The following is a 15,562-nucleotide window of genomic DNA, read 5'->3' as shown; positions in this document are numbered from 1 at the left end:
AAAAATTCTTGCCATGCCAAAATCTGAAAGTTTCGGGTTCATTTCTTTGTCAAGGAGAATATTGCTTGCTTTGAGATCTCTATGAATAATTATGAACCGCGAGTCTTGGTGTTGGTAAAGAAGCCCCCGAGCAATCCCACAAATGATGTTGAAACGCCTTTGCCAATGGAGCAATGAGCTTCTCTCTTTGTCTCAACAAATTAGCACAGAACTAATAGCACATACCGTATTGCATCCAAGGGTTGCATCATACCACATTGTTAATATTTCATGATGCATCAAATGGATTTTTTATGTACAAAAATTTATGATACCCTTCTAATTGAAAAAGAAGTACTCAAGTGGAAAAAATACAATTCAAAATAGCAACCCATCATTATCATTAATAGCAACCCTCAAAACAACAAAAACTAAAAAAAAACTAAAAACTACTCGTACATAAAGTGAATAGCAAATGAATCAAGAACATGAGAATAACATTCCAATGAAATTGTAGTGGAAGACAAACATTTTTACGAGCAGCGATAGAGTAGTGCTTCATTTGTATTGTTTTTAGCAAACCAAGTTTATCTAGCAAGTCATGTAGAAGCCATCTCCAATTGGCGAGGAAAAGGAGAGAAAGAAAAGGTCAGCATATATAATACTCTAATTTGTTAACCACCTATCCTATCTTGTGCATAGAAACTAATTGTACTCAAATTATGTTTAATTTAGCATCTAAGATATATCTGCAGTATTATTATTGGTGCCTGCAAAATTCTATCAAAAGGCATTTCGCTGCAATTCAAAGAGAAAAAGAATCTACTAGTATAACCAAAAGTCTAAAACGCACTTACTTTAGTACACCCTTAGGGTATGTTTGATAACATAAAAAAGTGCTGAATCTGAATTTTTTCAGACATTCAGATGTTTTACGTGTTTGATAAATGAAAATCTATTTGCTGAACTTGTTAAGCAGTGCTGAACCTGTGTGTATTTTTTTCAGCACAAGAATCCTAACTGAATGCTTAATTCTGATCAGAATCAATAGAATTACTTCAACTACATTGTCTTATCTACCAAATCTACCCTTATTTGTTAATTATGTTCAAAATTCTTATCTAATTAAACAATCTAATATTTTCTATCTAATGATTTTTAGTTTCTCTTTTCTCCCTTTTTAATGACTTTTACATCTTCTCCGTACTTCTCATATAATATATTTCATCTTTTATATTAATTTGATTTAAAAATAAATATTGTCATTTTCATACCTAACAATTTTAAACTAATTAAATCATAGATTCTATTTGTTTTTTGAATGAAAGGAAATAAGGACAAAATTGTCAAATTAAACTTATTAAGCATTCAGCTATAAATATTTATCAAACAGTATAAATAGGTTTAGCATTAAAATTCAGACATTCATATATTTTTTTCAGTGCTTAAAATTCAGCAAATTAATTGTTTCAGTATTCAGAATTCAGATTCAGTTTTATCAAACGGAACCTTAGTTTTTTCACAAGGTTCTTCTGTTTCCCCCTAAAATTACGCGCGCCTCAAGCCAAAACTTCTCCATATTCTTAATTGATTTACTAGTTAGCGTTTTAGATTAGTATTCAAAATCTATGAGCTAATGTTCTTGTGGTAAAGTAAAACTATAGCATTCCCAACATATTTTCTGCTTTTGGGAGCTTAGCCTTTGGTTTTGAAGTAGAAATCCACGAGAAGTCCATCTTGTTTTCTGTGCATTCCACCAAGCTGCTTGGCCTCCTGACGTGGGAGATTCCTGGTTTAACGCACGCAGTTGAGAAGCTGCGACAAATATATATTTTTCCCGATTAATCTATTCAGTCGTGTTAACGCTTGCCTGCTAAGGTATTTGGCATTGAATATTTAGAAAAATAAGAAAACAATCCTTTGATTGGACTAAGCTAGCAGTCCAATGGACCAAATGCTATGGAGTTCAAGTAAGGCTCTCTTTTTTTTTTTTTTTTTTTTTTTATAAAAAGTAAAAGTCATTAACAAATTGTTGAAAATCATCCAACACGATATGATTTACATTACTACTGCTCTAATGGAAGGTTAAACATACAATAGAAATTACAGACTTACAATTTAATAGATACAATAGATTTGAAAAAATTATGAACAGATCTAAAAATACAAGAAATTTCAAAATTATTTTCTAATAGATAAATCGTTGTAGATCCCTTATGTGTATGTTGCTGCAATCACCATATTTACTGATCAATGGTTTTAAACTCCAATAATGATGATGACATCGATCGAAATAAGTCAATAGTTCCAAAAAAAATTTAGATCCGATAGCTAGATCTAAAATAAGTTAACATTTAACAACAAAAAAACACAAAAATTTCCAAAGGAATCCCTAGGGGAATTGAAAATTCTCACTAGGAATTCCAGGAAAAACAAAAAACTCCTGCTAAGAAAAAACTTAGGAAAGACTTTATTAGAAAAACAAAACGAACATAATTAATTAAATTGATGACACAAAGGATTAAGAAAAAGGAGTTTACACGTTAATTAGCAGCAAATTGTATTTGAAGCTATGTTGACAATCTTGGATTTGAAACAGTTAATCAGTAGATTTATTGATCGAAAGCATCTCCACAAATTAAACTTTTAGCTTGCCCAAATTTTGATTTCATGAATATGAGCTAATGTAAGAGAGGACTAACAGTCTTTCTATTCATTCCTAATTGGCTGTTTTATCAACACACCAGTTTGCGATTCGGGTTATGGTACACCAGCTAGCAACGCTTCGTCCAAATGTAATTTGGTACTGACTGGACATACAAATGCTGCTAATCAATTAGTAATATAAGCTCAGTGTTTTAGTAGACTTTTATATAGCTCAATATGAGCCGGTACTCACAGTGTAATTTTAATCTTATTATCAATAGAACTTTTTATCGATTCTGGGAAAAAAAAAAAGTAGAATTGAAGCAAATTCAAAGATTTAAAACATGCACATGGTGAAGATAAGAAGGTAAAACTCAATAGCTGGGATGAGAAAATTATAAAGTATTAATAGTATATCATAAATTTATAGTTGCAAAAAAGTAATATTACAAGCCAAACAATAAATAAAACAAGATGGCAGCAGAATTAATTTGTGGGCTGCAAATCAAAGCAGGACGCAGATTAAGCTGCAGCCAAGACTATTAAGCATATAATTTCTGCTTAGTTTCTACAGATTTCAACTTAATTGGTCAATGGAAGAACTGGTTTCTTGTAAAGCCCCATTTGTTGTTTTCGCTTAAGCTTGATCAAATGGCTTAAAGCTTTTGCATAACGACTCACCATCCTTGTGAACTTCAATCCATTCAGTCCTTCTTGATCATGCTGTTTAACAACCAATTGAAGCTGTGGCTCTTCCTGTGAGAAATGTTGGCTAAGGCTCCTTCCACCGATCAGCTGCTTCAAGCTCTTCTTTTGGTCGTTTTCCGATGCTTCACTCAAACTAATGCTGCCCTTTTCTTCATCCCCAATGGCAAATTCCAGGGCACATTCTTCTTCTCCATGCCATGCTTGAAATGAGCCTTGATCATGATCATCTTCAACGAGATTCAATGATCTTCGAGTCCTCTTTGACATGGATAAATCATAGTGGAATTTATTTGGCTTGGACTCACTTCCCATTTCCTAGAGCAAATTAATGTAATGGAGCTGTTTCTTGAACAAAGTAATATAGGATTTCGAATCCACAAGGGTTTGCCTAATAAATAAAACTCATGGCTAGTGCCTAGTATATAATGATGAATGGTGGTTTGATCAGCAAGGGTCTTTTATCTGCCAAAATGTGCAGGCCATTCATTCATCACTGTTCAAAAGGTGGCATGTCAGTTTTCTTGGAAGGTCTATTGATCCGGGCCATTCCTACTCCTTTGGTGTCATCAGACTCATTAGACTAAACTCTGGACTGGAGTTGACATTTTGTACCGTTTGGAAGTGAGAAAATTTTGGTGGCAAATGTATGATATATGTTCCTCATTTGGTTTAGTTTTGGTTGAAATTCATCTCTACCATTGATGAAGTTAACCCCAAAAACAAGATTGGTATTAAGCTGGCCACCCTTCGTTGTCCTACTTACTGATGCAATTATCATTGATGTAGCCCTTCTGCCACCTCCCTATGAGGTAGGTAACCGCAACTAATAGGACCAGTGCACCGTGCGATTAGTAAAGTTGAAGCAAATATTCTTTTTCTGTTGCAATTTTTTACCATTTAAAGGGTGATTGGCGAAGGGAATGGGAAAGACTTCAAAAGACAATAAATTAACCTGGTTTTTAAACTAACCGAAGCTACTTGAAAAGAGAATTAATAGACCTGGTTTTTTAATGGGTTAAAAACAAAAAAGTCTCATGTGGTATACCTAATACACAAATAAGTCCCCCGTGGTTTCAAAACATATAAAATGACACCTCATGTTTTGAACTATATTATAAACTAATAGAAACTTAATGAAAATGACAATTTCGGTTGTTAAACTTACTGGATTCCGTTAAATTTATCATTAAGTTTACCGGATTCCGTTAAGTTTAACGAATTCTGTAAGTTTACAATTTAGTTCAAAACATGAGGTGTCATTTTATATGTTTTGAAACCACGGGGAGACTTTTCTATGTATTAAGTATACCACAAGGAGCTTTTTTGTTTATAACCCTTTTTTAATTAACGGAAGCTAGTGCACTTGTGCTTGTTGAATCCTATGTTTTCAGAACCGGACCGGATAGTGACTCGGCCGAGGTCAGGGGTCAATGGGTTCGACCGGGGGTCGATAGGGGTCGAACCGGATGACGTCATAAATAAAAATTATTTAAAAATTAAAATATTATATATATAATATCTAATAATATATTGATATTAATAAAGGTATATTTATAGATATTTGATGTTTCAAATATATTTAACAAGAAAATACAAAAAAATTAGAACAATCAAGTAGCAATTTATATTATTTAATAAATATTAACAAGTTTAGAATTAAAATTATGAATTTAATTAAAAAATAACATCAAATTTTAGGACAATATTTATAAAGTATCAAATATTTGAGGTATATCAATAAGTTTTAATAATTTAGGGGGTCAAAACATAATATTAAAAAGTTTGAATTTTTTTTAAAAAAATTACTGTTGAACCGGAAAACCGGTTTTTTCCCGATCAAACCCGGTTTTTGACCGGGTTTTAAATTTCCGGTTTTTTAATGTGACTCGGACCGGCTACCTGGCCGGTTCCCGGTTCAACCGGCCGGTCCGGTCCGAGTTTTAAAACAGAGGTTGAATCTATTTTGTGTAGATGATACTTACACTCCATAACAATTATGTCAGAAGCTAATCTTGGAGGACAAATATCAGTTGCTTATTGAAGATAAAATTGACGCTTTAGTGATTAATTGAGTTTAGAATGTATGGGTTACAAAGTGGTGTTGTTAAACTTGGATTGCACTGTACTTAAGCCCAGGAACAGGTCCAAAAGGCCGTTCTTTTTTGTGTTACAGATATGAAAGTCGAAATCTAAATCATCATAAAGTTTCTTCGTCTTGCTTGAGAGAGCATCAAATTTTGATGTTTTTATCCAATAGTTTGTCTTTGTGCATTGTTAATCACTTATTGCACATCTCAAGCATGCCCTTTAACTGCAATTTCAGAAAAGGAATTGGGTATAAGAAGATGTTATTAGTACTCTTAACTTTTTTAATCATACAACAGGAAAAAATGCAGCCATGCATTTCATCCTAAAGTACAACATGAGAAAAGATGGAGTGGTTGTAGTAATAATAGATAGAGGAATACTTTTGCAATGTTAAAGAACCAAAGAGAATGTAAAAACTACTTTTAATCCGTGAAGTTTCAACCGTTATCACTGGATCAAAACCTTCTCGACAAAGAAATTTTATCATTATAATAGTACGCAGAAAAGAAATATGGGTGAAAAAAATATTACAAGATCACTGATTAACTTGGGAATGCATAGATATATGTGACTTACCATATTTTTCCTTTAACTTGGGAAATGCTCTGATTTCTGAGCACAAGACCTAAATTTCATGTAATTAGCATGAAGAATAGGAGACAAAAGTTGGTCGTTTTTTAGTCTCAAGTCCAAAGCTCAAGGTAATTATACAATTTCAAAAGAATGCAAAGATTATACAAGGATGCAGGGCTTGGGTTATTCATTGCTGTAACTGGGAAAGCTATTGAGTATGTTTGGTTATCAAGATTTGTCAAAAAAAAAAAATTTCAAATTTTGTCTGTTTACATTATAAACACAATTTTCAATTATCTTTTTATCTCACATACATTATATCACAAAAAAGTGTTATAATAGTAATTATTTCAAATAACCTTCTATCCTTGTTGGGCTTTGGATAAAGAGCTGTATCAAGAGAAGGCTGAGTTGAAGAACGAACTTAATTGCCCAGAGAAGAACTCTATTTTTTAAATTGAAAATATTTTTTAAAAAAATTAATAATTTAAACTTTTGCCTCCACAAAAAACTTTAAAATATTTTATATTATACATATTGGTTTAAATATGTTAATATTCGCTCCTTCAACTTAAATTTTCTACTTCTGTCTATGTTAATATGAATAATCCAATGGGCTCTTTACCCTTTTCTTTGCAATATCTACAACCACCGTATCTTCAAATGGATGGTGAGTCTTCAAAATGCCCCATAGAATGGTCTAAACTAAGGTGCTCAAATCTATTCCCATCCGTTCTATTAAAAGTGTTATATTTTTCATTTTGAGATATCTCGAAATGTTTGTTATCTTACCAAAGTCAAAAATATTACTTTTGATTTTTTTTCTAATGTTGTCTCCACTCTTATCTTACAAAGTCAAAAAGGTTAGTTTTGATTTTTTTTTAATGTTATCCCCACTTTTATCTATATTTCACACTAAATTCAAATTTAAAATTTGAATTTTCGATGATAATTTTGGAAACAAATCTATTAACATCATCATCATCAATCCACTATTTCTTAAAAAATTGGAATCCCAAAATGCAAAAAGTAATTTAAGATGCAGCAAGTATCCTTTTTAGAATAAATTAAAATTAATGACTCAAATTGAACCACGTCAATTACAATTCACGACCCACCATATCATTTCTATCTATTAAATCTCTTCATGGTTCACGCTTAGGATGATTTGTTAGTTTTCTCGCCTTTAAGCCCAAGGAATCAAGAAGCTGAATAATAATATGTATTAATCTTTTCTACACTGACAGTATGTACACTATTAGCGTTGGATAAATTATAATTATGTAAAATATGAATTTAAAATTCAACTTTTATACATGTATCATGAATTCTAAGAATACAATATATACACTATTAGTGTAAATAAAATTTACTCTAAAAATATTAGTAGTGAGAGACTTTTAAGTGATATAAATTTGGTGGGTTCTACCCCTAATTTTTAGTAGAAATGGAAGAGCCCCTATCAATGACAAAAGCGACAATTAAACATAGTGATTGCTGTCTGAAAGAAATGTGGTAACTTCAAACTTGACTCAATCCATCGTGTAGATGGGATTGAAATAGATATAGGTTTTCATAATTATATATTAAAAAAAAAAAAAAAGCATTTGTCCACCTTCATCTACCCTTATGATAAACAAAAGCGAAAATGATATTTAACTGTAGTTCTACCTGTACATAAATTATTTATTTCCATAATAAAATCAATAATATCTGGTCTGGTAATGAAAGATATACGACATTGATGACCAAAATGCAAACAAAGCTGGGTCACCAGGGCTAGAACAGCAAGGCCACTGAAATCATCAAGTGAAAAAAACCAGGAGCAACATGGGCCATGGAGTGTCAACGGGCTTTCTGTACAAAACAACCAAGCCATTATTTGCTTGATATGAAGTGGTTCTTAGATTAAAAAAAAAATTCATTTCATAGATATCAATAGGGAAAATAGTTTAATCGATAAATGAAATTTTTTGTCATTCACTTTAAAATATTAATTTTATGTCCTTTATAAATTCAAGTAAGTAAAATTTGGTCTTAACTTAGGTTTTCAACTACGTTTTAATGTAAAATCACCATGTGACTCGTATGCTATCATTTTTTAGGTACAAAAAGATCGAATCCCATTTGTTTAGAGACAAAAAAAAAAATGAACATGGATCGGGTCAGATTTTGTTTTTCAGAGAAAAAATAATTTTTGGGTCAAATTTTACTTTTTAAGAGACAAAAATGAATATGTATCAAGTCATTTGTTTAACTACAAATGATATCTAATCTCTTTGTCCCTGAAAAATGACCACGTCTGAATTATGCAATGGATTCAAGGTAAAAAGTGATCGAGCACTTAGATTTGGACCAATTTTTGCTTACTTGAATTTGTAAATGACATAAAATTAATATTTTAAAAGTGAATGATGAAAAATTTTATTTAATAAATATAAGAGACGTTTTGAACAATTTTTCCACGTCACTATCAAAATGAGTTGTTCTGTATTGTATATGAAAATTTTGATGAAAGTGGTTGTAATTTATTAGGATATGCTCCTTTAGCTTGGTTTCTTTTTCTTCTTTTTTTTAAAAAAAAATTTTTGATTCCAATATGTTTGCTTAAGTGATTCAACTTTCCAAATTGTTGAATTTGTCCTAAAAAGATAAACAACACAAGAATTGGAAGAAGAAAAAAAAAAAGCTACCTGTTGGATTTCTCAAAATACAGCTATATATTTAGTAGATTTAATTAATTAGTTGTGTCGGTTGCTTGCGATGTGGTGGGCTTTCCTTTTTGCAATCTCTTCTTTTTAATGCAAATGTCATAATCTAATAAATAATCTTTGATGAATTTAATAATCTATTGGAACTTTTTTTTAAAAAAAAAAGGTGAATAGGCAAAGTCAATATAATCTTACCGGCCAACCACTAACATATAGTGTTACAACTTACAACCAGAAGTTATTATTTATTAAGATTTCTGAACAAATAAATATATTGATATTTGATTCCCTTTTTTTTTTTTATTCATTTAACACTTCATCCTCCTTATATAGAGCAAGTAGGGTCCAACAATAAAAATTGGGGTACCAATATCCCTTCTTGTGTTTAAAAATGATATGATAGTATCATTCAGGAACATTTCACATTTAAGATTGAATGGAAAAATGGTACATATGTACAATATTGTCTTCTCCTTGGCTACAACCCTTTTATCTTTCTGTTTTCTTTTTCAACAATTGAAAAAGAGGAAATACTAGTCTGTTTCAAGTGTTGTAATTTCCTTTTCAATAAACTTGGAAATTCAAGTTGAAAGAAATTTACAAACTATCATATGTTTGATTTCCATGTCCATTACTGTGGCAGATTCTATGAAGATTGATAATCCGATAACCTTTTTAGTTGGTGAAAGGGGAAAAAAAAAAAAAGTTAAGGCTAAGAATGTTGTGATGTACTTGGACCAATTTTGGGAATTCGAAATCTCACCACAAACTTGTTGACAGCTAGCTATTATATTTTAATAGATTTTATATTAAGTGGTTCGGTTTGAATAAATTATTATTTGAAATAATTATTATAACACTTCTTATAATATAACGTAATATGATTTACGTAAAATGAAAAGATAATTAAAAAATATGATAACGAGAACAAAATGTTTGTGATACAAATATAAATTTTTTTAAAAATAATCGCATATTCAATGACTCGGCTAGTGAAAATGAACAAAAGATTGTTTCCTTCTATCACCCAAGATCAACCGCAGACCATGGCAACTATTCTTTTCTTGGGTATTAAATTCCACAGGCCAGATAATTATTTGTATAATTTATTGTACTTGTTAAATAGAAAATTAGACAAATTGCGAAAAGTAGAGCAAATATATTGAGGCAGAAATGGCAACAAGCCTACAACAAAGTCTTGATTATTATTATTATTATGACATTTTAGCTAAAGTATATAAGAGTTAGCGAGACTCCAAAACGCACATAGCATATAAATGGGTGTGTTTGGATGGGAGATTATTTAGAATAATTATTGAAACATTTTTGATATTATGTATGTAAAATAAGAAAGTAATTAGAAAAATAAAAATGTGTTTCTAATGTAAGCAAACAATTTTCTGGCAGATAATTCCTATACAAATACACTTGTGAGAATAAGGATAACCAAACATGCTTACCGGTGTCATTTGTTTAGGTCTTCTTAACAAATTGTCGAAAAGAACTTTTAAAAATGTTTTATTATCTAATTTTATTTTTTATTAAGAAATTGCTATTATGATTATCGATTAAGTAGAAAATAGAAATTCCTCTCAATTTTTCAAAGGGTCGATTTTAGAAATCTCCCTTGGGGGTTTATCCTAATATCACTCAACTCCCCTGAAGTTTCAAAAATCTCATATAGCTCCCCTTAAATGACAATTTGTGTTATATAATCATTCCTTATGTGTAAAAGTAATATTAAAAAATGCGTTGGATGAGAGAGATTATATTATCTTTTCACTTTTACCCTTATGCAATTTGATTTATGAATGATGAAATATGAAAAAAAAATCACAAATAAGGTGGAATATTAAATTTAGAATATAAGAAAATGTAAGTGCAATAAATAACAAAATTATTTGCTTCATAACTAGAGAATTTGTTACGTGTAAGGGAAACTTTTGAAACTACTTCAACATTATAAAAAGAAAAAAGGTTCAAGAGATTGATTACAAGAAGAAGGAAGTTAAGAGCAAGATTTAACAGCAAAGGGACACAAAAATTTCGCCGCAAACAGGAAAATTCTTGGAGATTGATTGTGGCAAAAACGAACACTAAAAAAAAAAAAGATTTTTGCAACAAATAGGGAGAAAAATATTTAAGTTATTATTTTTTTAATATATTTTAGCTTGTAGGATTTTTTAATCTTTTCCCAACCTTTTGCTACTTTAAAATGGTAGAGAGTAACTTTTGTCATTTCAATGCTTCTAGTTGAAATATCTAATCACATCATATGACAGGGGAGGTAAATACAATTTTTAAAACTTTAGGAGCATGGGAGATGTTTCTAAAATTAACCCTTTCTCAAGAGAAAACACCTCAAATTGCAGGGGTAAGATACAGAATTCATGAAGAGTTGGAAGCGGGGCACCGAAAAGCCGATTTTTATCTAAACATGGCGTCGCTGTCCGAAGTCTGAAGCCCCCCTCCTGACATTTTCAGCTCCAAGCAAAATATACATCGGACCAAGTATCAACCCATCACTCATTTTCTTGACTTGGTCGTGACTTGTGTTTTCATCAACATAGTACTACAGGACTCGCAGCATGAAGGTGGTGAAAGTGGCAGGTATTTAGCCAACTTACCATTTTATCCCCGGAATGGAGGGCCTGTTTGGAACCTGAGTTTTTTGGGAGTTTGTCTAAAACTTTACTGTAGTGCACTGTAGAAGTTTTTGAAAAAATTTTGTAGCAGTTTTTGTAAGGTGAAAAACTTTTTTGTAGAAGTTTTTGAAATGTTATTGTAGACGTTTTTTGGATTATTTTTAGAGGTATTTTTAAAACATATTTTTGAGTATTTTATAATTTATAATTTTTATATTTTTATATTTTTAAACATTTATGCATTTATAATACATTTATAAATATTTACAAATAAATATAACTATATATTTATTTAAAAATATATAAATGTATTATATTATATGTAATACGTAATATACATATATTTATAAATGTATAATTAATATAAATGTATAAATTATAAATGAATATTATATAAATGTATAAATTATAATTTATAAATGTATATGATGATTATGTATAAATGTATTAATATAATTAATATAAATGTATAAATGTATTAATATTATGTATAAATATATAATTAATATTGTTTATAATTTATAATTTTTATTGTTTAAATATTTATATGCATTTATGCATTTATAATACATTTATAAATATTTATTAATAAATATATTTATATATTTATATAAAAATATATAAATTTATTATATTATATATAATACATAATATACATATATTTATAAATGTATATATGTATAATTAATTTAAATGTATATATTATAAATAAATATTATATAAATTTATAAATTGTAATTTATAAATATATATATGATGATTATGTATAACTGTATTAATATAATTAATATAAATGTATAAATGTATTAATATTATGTATAAATGTATAATTAATATTGTTTATAATTTATAATTTTTATTGTTTAAATATTTATATATATTTATGCATTTATAATACATTTATAAATAAATATATTTATATAGGTATATAAAAATATATAAATGTATTATATTACATATAATACATAATATAAATATATTTACAAATGTAATAATTGTATATTATTATAAATGAATATTATATAAATATATAAATTAATATATTATAAATATATAAATATATAATATTATGTATTAATATAATTAATATAAATGTATAAATGTATTAGTATTATGTATAAATGTATAATTAATATTGTGTGTTAATATTATGTATAAATGTATTATATTATACATAATACATAATATAATTGTATATAAATATACATAAATATATATACATAAATGTGTAATATATATAATATGTATTATATATATTAAATATATAATATATAATATTTATATAAATGTATAATTACATATTTATATAAATATTAATTTATATGGTATATAATATTTATATAAATATATAAAAATATATTTTAAATAAAATAAAATATTTATAATTGAGTTTAAATAAATATATAAATATATAATATATATAATAAATTTTTGAGGGTGAGGGACTCAAAAATTCAAAATTTTTTTTTGAGGTTACCGGCGGCGCCGGAATAAGTGACCGGCACCGGGAGAGGTGGTGGAGGCGGTGTCTGGTGTGGTGGGTTGGGTGAGGGAGGAAGAAAAGTTTTTAAGAAATTTTTTGTGTATAGATTTTTGAAATGTGTAGGTAAAAAACTTTGAAAAGTTTTTTGGGGTTCCTGTAGCAAAAGTTGTTAAAAAACTAGTAGCTAAAAAACTTGGTAAAAGACTAGGGTGCCAAACAGGCCCGGAATTTCCTACTGGCCTCTGTGTTGGTTTTGAGTTTTGATATATATACTACTTAAGAATTTTTTTTTTATAATTTGTGAAATACATTTTTTCAATCATTTTATTTTATATACATTGTATTACAAAAATATTACAATGAGTGATAAAAAATCAACTTTTTCTAGATAATTTTTATACCCAATAAACTCATTCATATATGAATTAATCTTTTTTATACTGATAGTGTATACACTGTCAGGATTAGATGACTGACAACTATGCAAAATTTGAATTTAAAATTCAACTTTTGTGTATGTGTCATAAATCTAACTAACAGTGATAGTGTATACACTGCCAGTATATATAAAATTTATCCTTCATATATTGCATCAAAATTTTCATGTGTTTCAACCAAATTGATTGTTCCCTTTTCCAATCATTTCTATTTCGCTAATAATTTTGAACTCATCCCAAGAGAGAGATGGTAAATAGTTCCACGTCTTAAAATTATATACTTATAAGAAGTTTTTTTTTAAAAAAAAAATTGAGATGAAGAATGATTCAAAACTTATTAATAGTATTAAGATTGGTAGGAATAGTGGTTGTCTAGTCACTAAACATCACAAGTTCAAACAGGTAGAGGTTCATGTTCACTTCTAAGAATTGCAAAAGAAAGAGATGCAAGATCTCTTTCTCATTAATCTCCCTTGCAACTTTAAGTAGATGGACCAAAAGAAAAAAAGGGAGAAAATACATAGCAAACATTAAATCATGAACTAATTAATCATGGTTTTTAGCACATGTGGTTTCAAAATTTCTTGGGTAAAAAACCTTAGCGGCTATTAAACTGTTGGTCGGATCATATTTTGATCATCAAACTATTTTTCGTCAATAATTGACCACTAAACAACATGATCAGTAAACCCGTGACCATTTACTCAATAATTCCTTTTAATCTGTGAAATTAGCAGTTAATCTATGAAATATGGTCACGTAATTATTGAATAAAATTGCCTCCGTACTTTGTCACGTGTATTGCTAATTTCACAGATTAAGAGCAATTATCGACTAAATAGTCACATGTTTACTAATTAAGTTGTTTAGTGGTCAATTACTGATGAAAAATACTTTGATAGTCAAAATATGATCCGATGAATAGTTTAGTGGCGGCTGAAATTTTTTATCCAAATTTCTTCCACGTCCGAGATACTATAAGTGTGAAGGATCATTCTCCCTTACTATTTAGAATCATTATACTTTTGCATGCTCCACCGTCAAGTACTATTTCAGGACATTCATGGGTTGTTATGTAATGTGGCAACAAAAAGGAGACGTGCGAGCTTCATTAATAATACTCAATTATCACTCATTTATCCTCTTGGGCCCTTCATCTTTTGAATCAGTACTATTTTTTTGCCTACATAAATTTTGAATCAATACTTGGCTTGCTAATGTGGATTAACACTTAGTTGTATTACCTCAAAGTAAGATTATGTGGAATGTTCAGTTTCTTATATGGTAGGTTGTTGAGTTGGATATATCTACGTTCCGTTAAGTGAACAATTTATCTTTTTGCTACACAGTCTTCTTTAATTTTTTTTTTAATTTTAATTCTTTTTGCTTTTTTTGGTAACAATTAATTCCTTTTCTTTTTCACTTCCTTATTTCTACTAACTTTCAATCAATTTATTAATTTTCGCCTTATATATATATATATTCGTATCAATTGGGTCTTACTAAATATTCTTATCAATCATTTATAGTTTTCTTTTCTAAAGTCTTTCGACAAATTATGTGTAGTCCCATTAAGCAACGGGTTAAGAACTAGTAATATATAAAATTTATGTTTTGTACAATAATGTAATAACTAGCTTCAACATCAACTGATATCCGATTATTGACCTGCAAATTGCACATTAAACATTGGGTTAGTGGCATAGAAAATTTTGAATTAAAAAATTTTCCTGTCTAAGGGTTGACCCGTTCAAGTACTTATGACCCGTTCAAGTACTCATGTAAATGTTGACAATCTGCGATGTTCGAGTCCTCACAACCCCTAAGTTGAGTGCTAACATTAGCTTGCCAAGGTGATTTTTGTCCTTAGCTAATGACTTCTTATGTAATTGGTCAATGAGATGCATTAAATTCAAGTGGTTTTACTTCCAAAACAACTACTCCCTCCGTCCCATTGTTAATGTCATGTTTCACCTTTTTCATTGTCCCAAAATTAGAGTCATGCTAAAATTTTTCCCTTCCAGAGTTCCATTCTTACCCTTGTTGTGCACATGTAAAATAGTCCCAAGAAATTTAATAGGACCCACCATTTATTCCCATTTAGAGAAGTTCGAAGAGTGTGCAGGATAACTCCCAGTTTATAAGGCCACTATTGATGCGTGTCCTTAACGTATGAAGAGATGCATTTGATTGAGGTGGGCCCCACAGAATTATGACTCTTTGAAAAACACAAACTTTAGTTGACTAATGCAATTCCAGCAGGGTAAATTTGGAAGTAAAGCATCGGTTGCC

At 29.3% G+C, this 15,562-nt stretch overlaps 1 protein-coding gene across 1 annotated transcript; it reads right to left on the bottom strand.

The window, feature by feature from the left end:
- Positions 1-3,207: 3,207 nt before the first annotated feature.
- LOC113728473 (uncharacterized) lies at positions 3,208-3,645 on the bottom strand. Its single transcript, XM_027252874.2, has one exon. It carries the CDS (start codon positions 3,643-3,645, stop codon positions 3,208-3,210), a length of 438 nt encoding a protein of 145 aa, XP_027108675.1.
- Between the last annotated feature and the right edge of the window lie 11,917 nt (positions 3,646-15,562).

This window comes from Coffea arabica, chromosome 2e (genome assembly GCF_036785885.1).
Source record: "Coffea arabica cultivar ET-39 chromosome 2e, Coffea Arabica ET-39 HiFi, whole genome shotgun sequence".
Lineage (NCBI taxonomy): Eukaryota > Viridiplantae > Streptophyta > Magnoliopsida > Gentianales > Rubiaceae > Coffea > Coffea arabica.
The sequence above is the reverse complement of the archived record's forward strand: the minus strand, read 5'-3'. Positions and strand labels throughout refer to the sequence as shown.